This window comes from Myxocyprinus asiaticus, chromosome 44 (assembly GCF_019703515.2).
Source record: "Myxocyprinus asiaticus isolate MX2 ecotype Aquarium Trade chromosome 44, UBuf_Myxa_2, whole genome shotgun sequence".
Classification (NCBI taxonomy): Eukaryota; Metazoa; Chordata; class Actinopteri; order Cypriniformes; family Catostomidae; genus Myxocyprinus; species Myxocyprinus asiaticus.
In genome coordinates, this window is record NC_059387.1 from 4,800,396 (window position 1) to 4,820,095 (window position 19,700).

Sequence of the window (19,700 nt, forward strand, 5' to 3'; positions counted from 1 at the left end):
GTGCATTTTTTTTTTTGTGAACAAGCCATTTGTAGGTTGATTTCATCTGAAAGTATAACATTGTGTGCACCTTTTTGTTGTATATATTAGAGATAGACTGATAATCGGTTTGACGGATATTTTTAACCGATGTTTCCACTTTTCCACTTAATCTGTTATCAGTTATTTAATATCGGATTTACAGAAAGTTGGAGACACAACTTTACATTTGAAATATTATTTAATTGAGGGGCTTTGAACAAGTGTATTTTGCAAATAAAACTAGTCAAACGAATTCTTTGTTGAATGTACGCAATATTCGTTTTGTAAAGCAGTTCACCAGAGGTTAGTGATAAGTTAATATCTTATGTGCCTAAAAGCAGAAATAAAGCAAGAATCAAAATTTGGTTATGCATGTCACTTATCGGACAATTAAACACCAAAATAATCAGTATCGTATTGGTCATTATAAAACAAAATTGGACAGTCTCTAAATTCTATGATGTTTCACATTTGGCTTAAAGACATGTGTAAAGATGGTTTTAGATGAATTGTATTACAAGCTGTAGATTTATTTCCTCGTCATATTCGCTCCATGCAGGATATTGTATTGAGAGAGCAGCTTCTCTTCATAGAGAGATTTGTCTTTGCTGTCTGACAGCTCTTATTCTTCTGTTGAATTAAATGCAGCACCAGCAGACGATGTGTTCAGAGAGATAAACATCATATTGCTCAGTGATGCAAGACTGCATTCTTCACTTCGACAACTGTTTTCAGAAATCCAGTGGGCATATGATGTGTTTTCCGGGAAAACCGCCTTGCATTTCTTGTTTTGTCAGAACACTTGATTAACAATTGTTGTTTGATTGTTGAAGTTTTGATTATGAGTCATGTTGTATTTCAACATTTTCAACAAGTCGATCGATTTGGTTTTTAAATGGCCGATATCCAGAGAGCAGGTTGATCGATAGGCTGTTGTAATGCTGATATATTACACAATTTAATCTAATATAATAGTAAATGACAGATACTGTACATAAATTGGCTAAAAATTAACTTTTTGTTTGGCGTTATATTTACTCAAACTTTCACACAAAACTTTAACTTAAAATAAAAAAAAATAGATTTTGTGTTTTAGATGGTAGATAGCATTTTCTCCTGGTTTGTTTAGTCGTCCCATGTTAGTAATTTGTTTGCACAATAATACATTTTAATACATTAGAAAGAAGGAAATAACACACAGTAGTCCAGCAACCATGGGTGACAGTGTGCACATTAGCAATCACATTTTCTCACAAAAAAGACTGAATCAAACTAATACACATACAGTACACAATGAATATGGCATTCCATCATAGTGCATGTGAAGCACTTTTACTTTGAAGTTGCTCTATTGCTCTCATGTGAATCCACTGTGCAGCAGTCTCCTGACAGCTTTCAGTTTACTCGGATCAGATCGCCTGCTTGGACTGTCACGTCTGACCATCGCACAGCGGGACACAAGCTGGGTTTCCATCCAACTATTTCTATGCATATTTTGAAATTGCACATAAGAATACCTGAATGGAAATGCTTGATATGCGAATAAACTTGCTAAATTCACTTAAAATATAATGTGCTAGGAGAAGGTGGATTTTCTAGAGTTTCGCATTAGTTAAAATGCGCATTAAGGTGATGGAAACAGTTTATTCGCGAAACGATGATGTGTTTTGACCATTCATGCATGTGTTATGAGCGTGCGATAGCTTGATGTGACTAGCCCACCGAAAGGTCCGATCTTGGCACACAATTCTTTGAACATAGCGCTTGTCATTCGGAAGTGTTTAACCCACAGCTGGTCGATAAAGTGTGAAAAGAGTGCAAAACATTTAGATGGAAACCCAGCTCCAGTTTTTATCCAGTCTGTTATAAAACACACTTAAGAGGAAGATATACGAGCACTGCACAGGAAGAAAACGGAGTTGCACAAGTTTGTGAGATTTGTGAATTCAGTCTATCTAAACGGTAAATCTGCATATTTCCAGATGATATATGATAGAAATTTTATTGATATTTGCCTTTTAATCATTAGACAAGTGTAACGAGAGAGAGAGAGAGAGAGAGAGAGAGAGAGAATAATGCATCCCAGCACTTTAAAGAGGTCATGACATGCCTTTTTTTTATTATTATTTTAATGTTCCTAGAGGTTCACTGATGATAGTAGTGAAGTGTGTTTTTTTTTTTTTTTTTTTTTTGCATCATAAACAGTGATATATTTGTAAAACATGATTATTTTTCACCCTCATTCTGACCCTCTGCCATGTTCCAATGTCAATGTTCCTCATGTCATGACCCCTTTAAATTTTGAGCTCATACATGCATGTCGCGGATCTTCGGGACTGTTTAAATGAGGCTCTGTTGCACACCAGTCTATTTTTGTGGTGACACAATGGCACGGAACAAGAAAATGAACTGTGATTGGTCATTTACATGTCTCAGATGGCCCCACACATGTAAGCAGGTGATTCGCTTGTGCCGTCGTGGCTCAAGAAACTAATCAGCCAAATGGGAAAATGTATCGTCCGATGCTGATAATTTTAAAATACCAAATATTGGCCAATTTATTAGCCCCAGGGATATCCCTGTAGACCACTGTTTAAGTCCCCCTTTTGTTTTTTTGGCTATGTGTTTAACTTAGATGTCATTGCAAGGTGATGCATGTGTGAAGACATGAAATGGCATTTGTCACTAGTTTTCAACGTATGGGTTTTTCGACAGGATGGCTGGTAGCCAAAAAAAATAAAAATTATATATATATATATATATATATATATATATATATATATATATATATATATATATATATATATATACACTATATTGCCAAAAGTATTCGCTCATCTGCCTTTAGACGCATATGAACTTAAGTGACATCCCATTCTTAATCCATAGGGTTTAATATGACGTCGGCCCACCCTTTGCAGCTATAACAACTCTTCTGGGAAGGCTTTCCACAAGGTTTAGGAGTGTGTTTATGGGAATTTTTGACTATTCTTCCAGAAGCGCATTTGTGAGGTCAGACACTGATGTTGGACGAGAAGGCCTGGCTCGCAGTCTTCGCTCTAATTCATCCCAAAGGTGCTCTATCGAGTTGAGGTCAGGACTCTGTGCAGGCCAGTCAAGTTCTTCCACACCAAACTCGCTCATCCATGTCTTTATGGACCTTGCTTTGTGCACTGGTGCGCAGTCATGTTGGAACAGGAAGGGGCCATCCCCAAACTGTTCCCACAAAGTTGGGAGCATGGAATTGTCCAAAATCTCTTGGTATGCTGAAGCGTTCAGAGTTCCTTTCACTGGAACTAAGGGGCCAAGCCCAGCTCCTGAAAAACAACCCCACACCATAATCTCCCCTCCACCAAACTTCACAGTTGGCACAATGCAGTCAGACAAGTACTGTTCTCCTGGCAACCACCAAACCCAGACTCGTCCATCAGATTGGCAGATGGAGAAGCATGATTCCTCACTCCAGAGAACGCGTCTCAACTGCTCTAGAGTCCAGTGGCGGCGTGCTTTACACCACTGCATCTGACGCTTTGCATTGCACTTGGTGATGTATGGCTTGGATGCAGCTGCTCGGCCATGGAAACCCATTCCATGAAGCTCTCTACACACTGTTCTTGAGCTAATCTGAAGGCCACATGAACTTTGGAGGTCTGTAGCGACTGACTCTGCAGAAAGTTGGCGACCTCTGCGCACTATGCGCCTCAGCATCCGCTGACCCCGCTCTGTCATTTTACGTGGCCTACCACTTCGTGGCTGAGTTGCTGTCATTCCCAATCGCTTCCACTTTGTTATAATACCACTGACAGTTGACTGTGGAATATTTAGTAGCGAGGAAATTTCACGACTGGACTTGTTTCACAGGTGGCATCCTATCACAGTACCACGCTGGAATTCACTGAGCTCCTGAGAGCGGCCCATTCTTTCACAAATGTTTGTAGAAGCAGTCTGCATGCCTAGGTGCTTCATTTTATACACCTGTGGCCATGGAAGTGATTGGAACACCTGAATTCAATTATTTGGATGGGTGAGCAAATACTTTTGGCAATATAGTGTGTGTGTATATATATATATATATATATATGAATGTATATGTGTGTGTGTTTAACAGCAGTTTAGACATACATAACATTTCTGACTACTTGGTTTGCACAATATTATGTCATAATTCACTAAAATGTTTTAATGTCTATTAAATGTTGCTGTTGCTGTAAATGGCCAGATGTTGGTCTATCACTAGTAAATATGGTCTGTTTTGTTTGTTGTTCAAGGGTGCTATTTGAATGGTCAAATGTTAAAATAGTCACACATTCACTGTCTCTTGTGAACACAAAGATGTTGCCGAGACGGAAACTGATGACGACTTTCCTGATCCGCTGGATCTCAGTCCTGGAGACGAGAGGCCTCTGTCCCCGCTGTTCCAGCGCTCCATGTCAGAAGACTCCGCTGGCTCGTCCGCCTCCAACACCAGACAAACCAAAACTAGGTTAGTTTGAGACACACACACACATTCTTTGCTGAGTCACACACACACACGCATATATTCGAAAAATAGCATCTTAAGTCATAAATATAGCCGCAAGTGGCAAACATCGGTCCAAGCACTTATGGCCAGAACATGACCAAAATAATCAAAATGGACAGAATGGATCCTGTGGGCACAGCTGTTTTGTGTACAAAAAAAATAAAAATAAAAAAAATAATGATAATAATTTTATATATATATATAGATATATATGTATATAGATATTGACCTGTACGTATGTGCAACACAAGTTATTAGCTGCTGAATTTTGATTGGTCATTTTTGTTGATTTGTAGAATCGTTCTTGTAAAGATATGTAGCATGTGATCCAAAGATGATGTATGCCAAATTCCAACTTATTTACAGAAATGGTTGCAGAGTTATAACAGAATTTTAGTTGTAGCACCCCCTATGGGCAAAATTAGACAGAAGTGTGCATGCATCCTCAAAATGTTCGGATATCAAAGTATTCCAAGTTTTGTAAAGTTTGGACATTGCGTTCAGAAGATATAGGCCATTGAGTAAACTAGGGTCACGCCCAAATAATTAATTAGCCTATATCTTCGAATTTGACAAATCAAAAATCCGAAAACACTTTTTTTGTCCGGACGGTCCCTAGATGATACGTGCAAAATTGAGCAAATCAGACAAATGGCTAAGGAGGAGTTTGAAAAAGTAGGTTTTTCAGAAAATTCAAAATGGCAGAAATTTTTTCAGGGCAGAAATAAAATCTGAGATATAAGTTTCTTAAGTCTTGACTCAAGGAATTCAGAAGAAACTGAATTTTTATTCTAGCCGTTGCGGTTCGGAAGTTATTAACAAAAATGCAAATTATCTCATAATGGCAAAACATATACGAGTCAAAATGTAAAAGTGCTTATTATAGCGCCACCTAGGGGTAGATCGGGGGCGTGTATGCATAGTTTGGTGTCTCTAGGACTTGCGGTTTTGGCTGCCCATACACTTTTAGGGCAGAAAAAGAAGAATAATAATATGAAGAAAATCTGTACAAATACAATAGGTTTTCAGCATCTTTAATGCTTGGACCCCTAATAACTATGAAATAAAACAAATGGAAGAATGGTAATTATATAATGGCCAATAAAAAAGGTGTTTAGATAGGGTTGGGAGATAAAACAATATCAATTAGGTATGGGGTATCGAGTACTCTAACCCACAGAAAACGAGTACCCAATTACATGTAAATAAAAATGCTTGTTAAAAATAATACTCATGACACGTAAGTAGTGCTGGGCGATATGTCTTAAATTATATCTCGATATTTTTCAGCCTATTGACGATATTCAATATATATCTCGATAATTATGTATTTGCTCTAAAATGGCTTTATATTTATATTTCATACACAATGATACATAGTATCTTAATAAAAAGCATTATTTACCTTCTAACGTTTTTACTGTGCAAAGCTACTTCACTGACATATTTTTTAAACCCAGTTGAACATTGCATAATACTAAATTATTACTGTGTGACACGTCAGGTTGATTATTATAAAATAATGCTGGATTATCATTATTATTCTGATTATTAGATTTGTGTTTCACAAAAGTAATATATTTCTGTTCTGTTTACTTCATCTTCACATGGGGGCTTTTATTTTGACACTGAAAGTGCTGTCATATTTACTTCAACTTCACAAGGAGCTTTTATTTTGACACCGAAAAGGTTTGTAGACTTGTATAATTACTTGTAGAGGTTACTAATGTTTGGAACTGCGTGAATGCTTAAACCTGCATTACTTTGATTTCACAATGCACCTGAACTGATCTGAGATCGGTGCCATACACGTGCTCACAGATCAGCGAATCACCGGTTTATTCTGAATCACACACAGACCGTTTATCTGTCTTTAAATCACAGCCTTTTGTGGATTAATAATCACATGTGACCAACTTGCCATTTTGACGTTATTTTGTTTAACTGTGCAGCCCTGAAGGATCCTGAAATTAGTCTGATACACTCTTTATGAAAATTAATGGCCAAATGAAAGCACATTAAAATCATCACGATATTCATGATACTGGTCAATTTTACATCGTCAGCAAAATTATCTAGATTATATCATTAATATTTGATATATCGCCCAGCCCTACCTGTAAGTGAAATGTATATTTTGTTTTATTCACAAACAAGAACGGTTTAAAAATAATATAACTTCAACAAACTATGATTTCCTTTTGGGGAGAAAAAAATTTAATGAGCAATATGCATAAAACATTTTTTTAAATAAAAAATAAAAATAACAGCAAAAATATTTGGTTTCACCCGGAACTTACATAGAAACCAATACTGCATGAAGGTAATGCACTGACATAAATTCGAAGTCTACATAAAAGTCTACATCACATTTTTATAATTTCAGATGTTATTAATTGGTGAAAGTTGGCTTTTTTTTAAATGTGCTCTGCTGGGTGCTATTTCACACTCATACACACATACTGGTCTGATCAGCTTCCGGTTCACTTTGCATTTTTTTCCACAATAAAAGCTGATCCTCGCTGTTGGTTTGCATGACTCCAACAAGAACTGAATAAAAATAGAGTAGAATTCATTAAGAATCAAAATATTACAAGTATTGCCTTGTAATATAACTTGGCTTTGCTTAGAAGCACAGACACCATGATATCTTCTCTCATCCAACACCTCGACAACACACATCCATAGCAGGTCTGAAGATGTCCGGAACATTCAGTAAATTCATATTCATTATAATTTAACATATATTGGCATGACTGTTCGTTGTGTTGTCAAAGCATGATGTTAAAACAAAGAGAACAGAAATAATATAACAATGTTCAGTAATTTCTCTCTCTCCCACACACACACTCACATATCAACATACATACGATACAAACACACAGTCTTTTCACTCATTCTGTCTTATCCTGTCAGTCTGTGATTTATATTACATTTCATTTGGAACTGGTAAAGACTTTTGTTTGAAGTTCAGTTTTCAGAGTTGCGGTAAGAGTTACGGTCTCATGTCCAGTGAATTAAAGAGGACTTTGCGGTTAAGTTCAAAACGTTACTCATTACACAATTACACAAATGCCTTATTTCCCCATTCTCCTATGATCCTTTAATATAAAAAGTAAAGCTAAAATAAAATCTAAACTAAAACTAAAGAACTAACAAACAAAACTAAAACTAAACAAAAACTAACAAAGAACTGACAAACAAAACAAATGTAAAATTAAATAGAAATAAAAGCTAAATTAAAAATGAAACACTATTTTAACCTTGGTATATAAACGTGAGTGCACCTACATGCGTGGCCGCTGCAAGCGTGTGCGTGCTTTTTGCACGCTCTGTTTGAAAGTGAGTAGGTTGTGGGGAGGGGAATGCTAAGGATCTTCTGCTGTCATTAGTGAGAAGAGGGAGAGCTCTCTTTTGGATCCCAATTAGCACAGATTGTGCTCTCGCGTATGTGCAGCACCATTAGCAACATGTGTGAGGAGAGGAGACCCATATCAGACATTACTACACATGCATCACATCTCCAACTGTCAGCAGCTCTCATGAACACACACACTGCCAAAGAGTGTAACAGGAAATACATGAACTCTAATGAGAGTGCGCTGACAGTAATGACATTTCACGAAGATTTGCCAACAAGCCTGTTATTTACAAGGAAAATAGTACAAACACTTACAGCCAAAGGACAGGACAGAGAGAGAGAGAAATCAGGACTGTTTAGGTGGGTAACAGAATGTGTGAAACTACATAAAAAGATTAGGTTATACTTGGGGCAAATGATAAATCACTCATCTAAGTGGGTTAGATTCATCGCAGAAGTGCTAGATCAGGCGTCGGAAACCTTTTTGACACGGAGTGCAATTTTTTTTTTTTTTCTGGTGAATGGCTCTGCCGACATTTTTCTAATGTAATCGTTAATTATATTATCAGCATAACAGTTTGAGTAATTTGTTTGTACAAAACCCAATGATTATTATATAATCATGATCCTGGCATGTGAATTTTCACAGAGCATCTTGTGAAAGTGATTTAATGAAAGAAACCTTGTCCTTTTGTACAAAATGAGTAACAGTTAATGTCACAAATTTGCTTATTTGATTACTTATCATGAAATTGTGTGGAATCTTAAATATTTCTTGTTTTGTGTCACATTTTTCAAAATCACACAGAGGGGTAATCACTAGTACACAAGCAACAGCGAGAGAGGAGCAGATTATTTTATTTATATTAAGTTTTCACACCTGCATTCCAACTTAAATCTTGATGTAATCCTTCCTCATGATCACACAGTGCGTTTTTATCAACTGAATGGGAGACTGAAAACTATTAATGTGTGACGAGACTTGCGCTGAGTGTGCAAGCCATTCGCGCATCACAAGCTGATCAACTATTTAGCCATTTTCGGTGAATGTGGGTTTATGTTTTCTTCTTTAATTGTTCAATGTAATTTTGAGTGTGACTATGGTTTAAGGAGGGTGTACCTGTATGCTGGGTTGGAAATCTCAAGGATTAATAGTGGTGTTTTCCTTATTACATCACGTGGTGTTCTGAAAGCAAAAAGAAACAAATGAAACACGGAATGTAGGCTGTCATCCACGCAGTCTGAAGCAAAGCGGGCATGTTTACTCGCGTGATTAACCGAAAGTGAAGCACTGCCGGCTCATAATGCGTGAATGGTTTTTCACACGCTGCACGAGTCTCGTCATATTTTATCTTTTTGTTTGGTCTCCCATTCAGCTGATGAAAACATGCTGCGTGATCATGAGGATTACATCAAGATGTAGATTGGAATGCAGGGGCGAAAGCTTCATATAAATAAAATAGCCTGCTCCTCTCTCGCTGTTGCTGGGTTGCCAGTGATTACCCCTCTGCGTGCCAATGCTGGCACGCGTGCCATAGGTTGCCAACCCCTGGACTAGATAATTATGTGTGCTACTAAAACAGCTTTTGTGTGTGACTCAGTGTTGGGTAAGTTACTCATAAAGAGTAATCCATTACTAATTACTTATATGAATTTGTAATCTGATTGCTTTAGTTATTACTTTATCGAAATGAAATCGCATTTAGAATTACTTATAAGTTATGCAACAATTTCCTCATTGTTCATTGTCACTTACAATTACAGTATTTTAAAATATAATGTGTCACACTATTTTTTGACTCAAAAGTAATTAGATTACAGTAAACAATTACTTTGCAATCAGATTATGGCCAACACTGGTGATTCACAGGAAGTCTGATAATCTTAAATTAATTGTTCTCCCAAAAATGAAATTTCTCTCATTGTTCACTTCAACTCAATATTTGAATATAGTAAATGGGTCATATGGACTACTTTCATGATGTTTTTTTTGTCCTTTTTGAAGCTTGCCAGTATGCTTGTTTGAGTAAAACTGGCTCAACCAATGGCATGAGCATGTGTTTTTCAACCAGTGGAAGAACTGGGGGTGAGGGGTAGGTGGTGGTTGCGAGTTGCGTTCATGAAGCCCACTTGAAAACAGTTATTATTTTTGAACTTCCTTTTGGTGGCATCAGTGGTGTCATAACACACTTCACCTTGTTCAAAGGAACCGCGTGGTTGCAATGCATTAGTCATGCGTTTTTGTTTGTGATGATTCTGGCCTAACAGTTAAAAATTCCACATCTGAGAAGTCTATCCTCTACAAATCTCTTTTCTTGTCCATCAGAGAAAAGCTGTGTGCCTTCTGCTACTGTGGAGAGAAGAGTCTCTTAGGTCAGGGTGAGTTGAAGCTGTTTGGACCTACGCCTGGTTACGTCCCCCTGCACATTCGGAACCGGCGCGGCAGCTCGGAGAAGGACGACGATTACCACGATGATGACAATGACTTTGACGACAATGATGACAACCGGAGCCTGGGGCATCAAGGGAGCGGTCTGAAAAAGTGAGTTATTACCACCAATGCCTCTGTCGCTGGTTGTGACAGTAGTTTGGAGAAATGTTTTTTCTTCTGTGAGTATGGTCATCAAGACTTGCAAAAAGTCCTTAAAATCAAACAGAACAATTGAATAATATTACCCTAAACTTCAGTATTTCCATCAAAATGCTAAATAATTTGCATCACATCATGGGCTGAATAGGAAAACAGACAGTTGCTTGTTTTATACGTAAACAACAGCAGAAGTGTGATTTACCAGTCTAACACACAGGACAAACACTGGGGAGATTAGGATTAGCCTTTTTACCAGGTGACAGATGAATGACCCAAAATACAGTAGAGTTTGATTGGATGCACGATCTTTGACATCAGCAACAAAATATATGGGAGGCATTTTTTCCTCCCTTTTAAAAGTTTATAAGCCCTTTTATTTTGCTGTCCTATCAAAGCACGATTATATATATCAGAACAGACTTGTGACCTGTTTTGGGGTCCCGACCCACCAGTTGAGTACCACTGTGCTAGTGTACTCCTGAAAGTTGCCAAAATTACCTTTTAGTAGATACACATGTCTAAAATTTACAGTCCTTCTCTTCCTGGAAGATGGACCAAAAATATTGCTGTTTGCTCATAAGGGGAGTGGTGTAGGATGTGGTGATCATTTATCCTCAATTCTCAATTCTGTCTTCATTTACTCACCCTCATGTCATTCCAAACCAAATTGAATGGCTCAAAGTTGAAATATCATAACATATCATTAAAAGTAGTTCCTATTACACCAACACTATATTCCAAGTCCTCTGAAGCTATGCAATAGCTTTGTGTGATGAACATCTGAATCTGAAATTTTCCTCTCCCTCAGAGATCTCAAATATCATTCATGTTCACATAGGCTACATTCAGTTGAATGTGGTCCAAATCTGATTTTTTTTTAATTTTTTTTAACTCATACTGTCAAATGCAGTAAACTTTTAAAAGGCTAGTGTTCAACTGTACACGTGCTTAGCTTTTGCGTAAAAACCGAAGTATACTTTGGGCTTAAAATGACAAAATGTTAATTTTTGGATTAACTATAACTTCAAAATAGCACCAAAAAAATCCTTGTTTAAGGGGTTTGGGTGTAGGTATCTTAACTCATTCTGAACAGCTGAAGTTTTGGCCAGATAGAAACTGATTTACTTTGAAGTTCTGCTCAAACAGAACTTGTGTTCTCTTCCATTATTTGTTCTGATGGGCAGTGATGAAGAGGACTCTGACCCAGATATGCTGGGAACTGCTAATGAACCCAGTGCCACAATTCAATTTGGGTCAATTAATTTGGTGCCAAAATGGCCTGATGATAAGTTGCTAGATGGAGGTTAAAGGAGAAATCCATAAGGGAGAACTCCACCGGCAGGGTGTTGTTGTTAAAAGTTCCCATCTGCAGCAACCCTCTGGCTCATTGGACGAATGCCTAATTTGCTCAACTCCTCTCAACCAATCAGACGCCTCCCTGAGGAATGATGACGTAATGCTCTCTGTGCAGCATCTGGCAGCCTGCCAGCAGGCGGTGGATTGTTGTCTTGGAGATGTGTGATTGGTCAGTATGAGCTGAAACTGTGCCAGATATTGACAGGGCAGTGAGGAGTAAAAACAATAACAGCTTGAAAGAGCAAATGAGGCCCACTACCTATCATTTAAGGTGGACACTGTAAAGTTGGACTGAACAAAGTGCAAGTATATGTGAAATAACCCTTTGAGAAAGAAAGTGTATTTTGTGAAATGAGATGACTAATACAGAAATGACAAAGACTGTGTTTCAGGTGATTTTGATAGTATGTTAATATCTGGGTTGTAATACAATAATGTTCAGATTATTTGTATAGTGTATTATGATTTAAAACTGAGATATTGTGAACTTTAACTCACCTGTTTGCTGAGCTAAACTTCCTGCTTTACTCTATCATAAAGCTATAGAGGAAGTGTTGAGCAAATGTACAGTGCATCTGGAAAGTATTCACAGCGCTTCACTTTTTCCACATTTTGTTATGTTACAGCCTTATTCCAAAATGGATTAAATTCATTATTTTCCTCAAAATTCTACAAATAATACCCCATAATGACAATGTGAAAGAAGTTTGCTTGAAATCTTTGCAAATTTATTAAAAATAAAAAATGAAACAAAAGCACATGAACATAAGTATTCACAGCCTTTGCTCAATACTTTGTTGAAGCACCTTTGGCACCAATTACAGCCTCAAGTCGTTTTGAGTATGATGCTACAAGCTTGGCACACCTATTTTTGGGCAGTTTCTCCCATTCTTCTTTGCAGGACCTCTCAAGCTCCATCAGGTTGAATGGGGAGCGTCGGTGCATAGCCATTTTCAGATCCCTCCAGAGATGTTCAATCGGGTTCAAGTCTGGCCTCTGGCCGGGCCACTCAAGGACATTCACAGTGTTGTCCTGTAGCCACTCCTTTGTTATCTTGGCTGTGTGCTTAGGGTCATTGTCCTGTTGGAAGATGAACCTTCGCCCCAGTCTGAGGTCCAGAGCGCTCTGGAGCAGGTTTTCATCAAGGATGTCTCTGTACATTGTTGCATTCATCTTTCCCTCAATCCTGACTAGTCTCCCAGTTCCTGCCGCTGAAAAACATCCCCACAGATTGATGCTGCCACCACCATGCTTCACTGTAGGGATGGTATTGGCCAGGTGATGAGCGGTGCCTGGTTTCCTCCAGACATGATGCTTGCCATTCAGGCCAAAGAGTTCAATCTTTGTTTCATCAGACCAGAGAATTTTGTTTCTCATGGTCTGAGAGTCCTTCAGGTACCTTTTGGCAAACTCCAGGTGGGCTGTCATGTGCCTTTTACTGTGGAGTGGCTTCTGTCCGGCCACTCTACCATACAGGCCTGATTGGTGGAGTGCTGCAGAGATGGTTGTTCTTCTGGAAGGTTCTCCTCTCTCCACAGAGAAACGCTGGAGCTCTGTCAGAGTGATCATCGGGGTCTTGGTCACCTCCTTGACTAAGGCCCTTCTCCCCTGATCGCTCAGTTTGGCCAGGCGGCCAGCTCTAGGAAGAGTCCTGGTGGTTCCAAACTTCTTGCATTTATGGATGACGGAGGGCACTGTGCTCATTGGGACCTTCAATGCTTCAGAAAGTTTTCTGTACCCTTCCCCAGATCTGTGCCTCGATACAATCCTGTCTCGGAGGTCTACAGACAATTCCTTAGACTTCATGGCTTGGTTTGTGCTCTGTCATGCACTGTTAACTGTGGGACCTTATATAGACAGGTGTGTGCCTTTCCAAATCATGTCCAATCAACTGAATTTACCACAGGTGGATTCCAATCAAGTTGTAGAAACATCTCAAGGATGATCAGTGGAAACAGGATGCACCTGAGCTCAATTTTGAGTGTCATGGCAAAGGCTGTGAATACTTACAGGTGCATCTCAATAAATTAGAATGTCGTGGAAAAGTTCATTTATTTCAGTAATTCAACTCAAATTGTGAAACTCGTGTATTAAATAAATTCAATGCACACAGACTGAAGTAGTTTAAGTCTTTGGTTCTTTTAATTGTGATGATTTTAGCTCACATTTAACAAAAACCCACCAATTCACTATCTCAAAAAATTAGAATATGGTGACATGGCAATCAGCTAATCAACTCAAAACACCTGCAAAGGTTTCCTGAGCCTTCAAAATGGTCTCTCAGTTTGGTTCACTAGGCTACACAATCATGGGGAAGACTGCTGATCTGACAGTTGTCCAGAAGACAATCATTGACACCCTTCACAAGGAGGGTAAGCCACAAACATTCATTGCCAAAGAAGCTGGCTGTTCACAGAGTGCTGTATCCAAGCATGTTAACAGAAAGTTGAGTGGAAGGAAAAAGTGTGGAAGAAAAAGATGCACAACCAACCGAGAGAACCGCAGCCTTACGATTGTCAAGCAAAATCGATTCAAGAATTTGGGTGAACTTCACAAGGAATGGACTGAGGCTGGGTTCAAGGCATCAAGAGCCACCACACACAGACATGTCAAGGAATTTGGCTACAGTTGTCGTATTCCTCTTGTTAAGCCACTCCTGAACCACAGACAACGTCAAAGGCGTCTTACCTGGGCTAAGGAGAAGAAGAACTGGACTGTTGCCCAGTGGTCCAAAGTCCTCTTTTCAGATGAGAGCAAGTTTTGTATTTCATTTGGAAACCAAGGTCCTAGAGTCTGGAGGAAGGGTGGAGAAGCTCATAGCCCAAGTTGCTTGAAGTCCAGTGTTAAGTTTCCACAGTCTGTGATGATTTGGGGTGCAATGTCATCTGCTGGTGTAGGTCCATTGTGTTTTTTGAAAACCAAAGTCACTGCACCCGTTTACCAAGAAATTTTGGAGCACTTCATGCTTCCTTCTGCTGACCAGCTTTTTAAAGATGCTGATTTCATTTTCCAGCAGGATTTGGCACCTGCCCACACTGCCAAAAGCACCAAAAGTTGGTTAAATGACCATGGTGTTGGTGTGCTTGACTGGCCAGTAAACTCACCAGACCTGAACCCCATAGAGAATCTATGGGGTATTGTCAAGAGGAAAATGAGAAACAAGAGACCAAAAAATGCAGATGAGCTGAAGGCCACTGTCAAAGAAACCTGGGCTTCCATACCACCTCAGCAGTGCCACAAACTGATCACCTCCATGCCACGCTGAATTGAGGCAGTAATTAAAGCAAAAGGAGCCCCTACCAAGTATTGAGTACATATATAGTAAATGAACATACTTTCCAGAAGGCCAACAATTCACTAAAAATGTTTTTTTTATTGGTTTTATGATGTATTCTAATTTTTTGAGATAGTGAATTGGTGGGTTTTTGTTAAATGTGAGCCAAAATCATCACAATTAAAAGAACCAAAGACTTAAACTACTTCAGTCTGTGTGCATTGAATTTATTTAATACACGAGTTTCACAATTTGAGTTGAATTACTGAAATAAATGAACTTTTCCACGATATTCTAATTTATTGAGATGCACCTGTATGTACATGTGATTTATTTTTTTTGTATTTTTTTTTGAATTTTTTTTTTATTTTTAATAAATTTGCAAAGATTTCAAACAAACTTGTTTCACGTTGTCATTATGGGGTATTGTTTGTAGAATTTTGAGGAAAATAATGAATTTAATCAATTTTGGAATAAGGCTGTAACATAACAAAATGTGGAAAAAGTGAAGCGCTGTGAATACTTTCCGGATGCACTGTAGATAATGAAAATGGGGACACATTGGGATTAGCATGTATCGATATTTACAACTCTCTTGGAGTCAGACAAAATGTGACAGGACCAGCTCATCGCCATAATCATATACTAGATTTAATTCTGACATATGGAGTTGACGTTGATACTATAGAAATTATACAGCAGAGCGATGACATCTCAGATCATTACCTCATCTCTTGTTTGCTACGATCAGCTAATGTCACTCAATCTACACCACACTATCATTCAGGTAGAACTATTCTTTCGACCACTAAAGATAGCTTCACTAATAATCTTTCAGAATTGTCTCACATACTCAGTAAGCCAAAAAGTTTAGACGAACTTGTAGTAACAGTAAATATAAATACAGCCTTCTCTAACATTCTTGATAGTATCTCCCCCCTTCGATTAAAGAAAATTAAAGAAAAAAGCCCTGCACCATGGTATTATGATCACACTCATGCTCTCAAGAGAGCAGCGCTTAAAATGGAGCACAAGTGGAAGAATACAAAATTTGAGGTATTTCGTGGTGCATGGAAGGATAGAGTCTGTAGCTACAGACAGGCACTAAAAGCTGCCAGGTCAGCATATTTTAGCAAACTCATAGAAAATAACCACAACAATCTTAGGTATTTATTTACTGTGGCTAAATTGGCTAGGGATAAAGCATCGACTGAACCAGATATTCCATCGCAGCACAAAAGTAATGACATCATGAATTTCTTTACTGATAAAATTGAAATAATGCTAAATAAAATTGGAACTATGCAACCAACTGCCACAGCACCTCAGAAAACAGTGTCTCATAATTTTCCTCACGAGCATCTTCAATCCTTGTCATAGGTCATGAAGAGTTAACAAAACGTATTAAAAAAATCAAAAGCCACAACATGTATGTTAGATCCAATACCAACTAAGCTCTTAAAAGAGGTATTCCCTGTAATCTCAGAACCTCCTCTTTTAGGCTCCATCACAGTACAGAGACTGCACTTATCAGAGTTACAAATGACTTGCTCTTATCATCTGATCGCGGCTGCATTTCTTTTCTAGTGGTTTTAGATCTTAGTGCTGCCTTTAGCACGATAGATCTTGACATTCTCTTGAGTAGGCTAGAGAATTATGTTGGCATTAGTGGACTTGCATATGCATGGTTTAGGTCTTATTTATCAGATCGCTACCACTTTGTATGTGTAAACGAGGAATTGTCAAATCAAACAAAAATTAAGTATGGAGTGCCACAGGGATAATTTTTAGGTCTTCTGCTTTTCTCCTTATACATGCTTCCCCTGGGAGATATTATCAGGAATCATGGAATAAGTTTCCACTGTTATGCTGATGATACCCAACTTTATATTTCTTCTAAACCCAACAGAAATTCACAATTCTCCATATTATCAGAGTATATCAATGAAATCAATGACTGGATGGCCAGAAATTTCCTTCTACTCAATTCCGACAAAACAAAGGTACTAATCATTGGACCAGAAACCTCTAAAATAAATAAGCCGCTAAAATATAATTTGATTCTCGATGGATGTACCGTTACGTCATCTTCTACAGCGAAGAAATTGGGTGTTATATTTTATACTAATCTGTCCTTTAAAAAACAAATTTCCAATGTTTATAGAACAGCATTCTTCCACCTCAGAAATATTGCTAAGTTATGACACATGCTCTCTGTTGCTGACGCCAAAAAACTAATTCATGCGTTCATGACCTCAAGATTAGATTATTGTAATCACTACTGGGAGGATGTCCAGCAAGTTCAATAAATAAACTTTAGTTGGTTCAAAATGCAGCTGCCAGAGTGCTGACTTGAACCAAGAAATATGATCATATTAGCCCCAATTTACCATCGTTACTTTGGCTACTTGTTAAATTCCGTATTAATTTTAAAATTCTATTAACTACATACAAAGCTGGTCTAGCTCCACAGTACTTAAGTGACCTTCTGACACGCTATATTCCATCACGTTCATTACGATCACAAAATTATGGCTTGTTAATAGTTCCTAGAATATCAGAATACACAAAAGGAGGTAGATCCTTCTATTTCTCTCCTAAACTATGGAATAGTCTCCCTTACACTGTTCGGGATGCAGACACACTCACTCAGTTTAAGTCTAGACTAAAGACTCATATTTAGCCAGGAATACACCTAATTTATCCATCAGCTCACAATTAGGCTGCTTTAGTTAGGTGTGCCGGAACCAGAAACATCTATCGTGATCTATAACTCTTAGGTCCAGAGCCGGCCAGATCCAGCTCCATTCCTGTTTTGTATCGGACTCCACTGCTATGTATCTCTGAGGGATGAGGACTAAATGCAGCTGTTGCTAGACATCACTTCAGTCTTTTATAATGGACTTCAGAGGATGAACTGATGCCAACTCCAATTGTAAGGCATTGCTACTGCCTGTACCTTGGATTTAGGATTGACCCCACTGAACCTCACCAAAATGAATTGCCGGTTGAACTGCGTGCATCACCTTTGTCTATTGAAGGACTACACTCTTGAAATGGAATACATAGACTATAATTTAATTGCCAACAAAAGCCTTCATCAGCCAACCAACAAGGACAATCCATCTATGTGAACTTCTGCAGTTAATCCAGGATGGACTTCAAAGACATTAGTCATTAATCTTACAGTTCATACAAAATTTTGTTTAAACACTGGCCCTTAACACTTACTTAGTTTAATAATTTTTAACCATGACCTGCACTGCACATAAATAACTAATATTGGCATTATATTCCTGCTGTTTTGCCAGAGGGGAACTGGCCCTCAGAGTGAGCCTGGTTTCTCCCAAGGTTATTTTTCTCCATTAACCAACATCTTATGGAGTTTTGTGTTCCTTGCCACAGTCGCCTTCAGCTTGCTCACAGGGATCTAAATACAATTATTATTTAATTATTTAATTTTTATACACAATTTACAATCATATTTAATCAAACTACACAATCACTCTAAGACTGTATAGATATTACAGTTGAATTTTTTGTTAATGCATGATTTTCTGTAAAGCTGCTTTGAAACGATGTGTGTTTTGAAAAGTGCTATACAAATAAAAATGACGACTTCTCTGATGTAAACCTTAATAAATAGGGTACCCATGGGTCCTTACGTCTTAGGGTGTTTTCACACTTGGGTCCTCTTTAAAAGAACCAAACTCAGACCTCTTTAAGTGGACCAAAATGTGGACCGAATGAAAAAGGACCCAGTTCTCTGTGTTCACACAGTCTGTGACCTTGAAAGTGGGCTCTGATCTCTTTTTGGTCCACTTGACCTGTTATGGGGTCTCAGTCCATTTTGCATTCACACTGCATTGTTTTTGTGGAACCCAGACCAAGACAAAATTGATGATAATTATTATTAATAGGGCTATATTTAATTTTAAGAGAACAATTAGCTCTACATATTAACTTATGAGAATATTAAATGTGTTAAATACCCTTAAAATGAATACAGGTGTCTTTGTTCAATAAAACATATTTTATTGATCTTCTGCATCAAAAAAGAACAGTATTTGACTCCAGCCAGGTCTCCTAAGCAACCAAATTGGCCCGGTTAATAGGGAGGGTAGAGTCACATGGGGTAACCTCCTCGTGGTCGCTATAATGTGGTTCGTTCTCGGTGGGGCGCGTGGTGAGTTGAGCGTGGTTGCCACGGTGGATGCTATGTCTCCGTGGCAACGCGCTCAACAAGCCACGTGATAAGATGCGTGGGTTGTCGGTCTCAGACGTGGAGGCAACTGGGATTCGTCCTCCGCCACCTGGACTGAGGCGAATCACTACACGACCACGAGGACTTAAAAAGCACATTGGGAATTGGGCATTCCAAATTGGGAGAAAAAGGGGAAAAAGAAAAAAAAAGAACTGTATTACATAACAAAATTTAAAAAAATTATATAACTCCACACAAATCAATAGTAATATATTGTAATATCTTAACTTTCACATGCCATTCCAGTGTGGTCCGGTTAAACCCTCGAGTCTTCATTTGCACAGAACACTGGTTAAATGTACACCAATACTC

At 38.3% G+C, this 19,700-nt stretch overlaps 1 protein-coding gene across 4 annotated transcripts in view; it reads left to right on the top strand.

Moving 5' to 3' along the window:
• LOC127434229 (histone-lysine N-methyltransferase 2C-like) overlaps window positions 1-19,700 on the top strand; it is a 255,749-nt gene that overhangs the window by 82,621 nt on the left and 153,428 nt on the right. For all 4 annotated transcript variants that reach the window (XM_051686799.1, XM_051686800.1, XM_051686802.1 and 1 more), the window contains exons 4-5: window positions 4,354-4,504; window positions 10,231-10,446. In XM_051686799.1, the coding sequence (XP_051542759.1) occupies window positions 4,354-4,504; window positions 10,231-10,446 (367 nt within the window). The remainder of the gene's footprint in view (window positions 1-4,353; window positions 4,505-10,230; window positions 10,447-19,700) is intronic.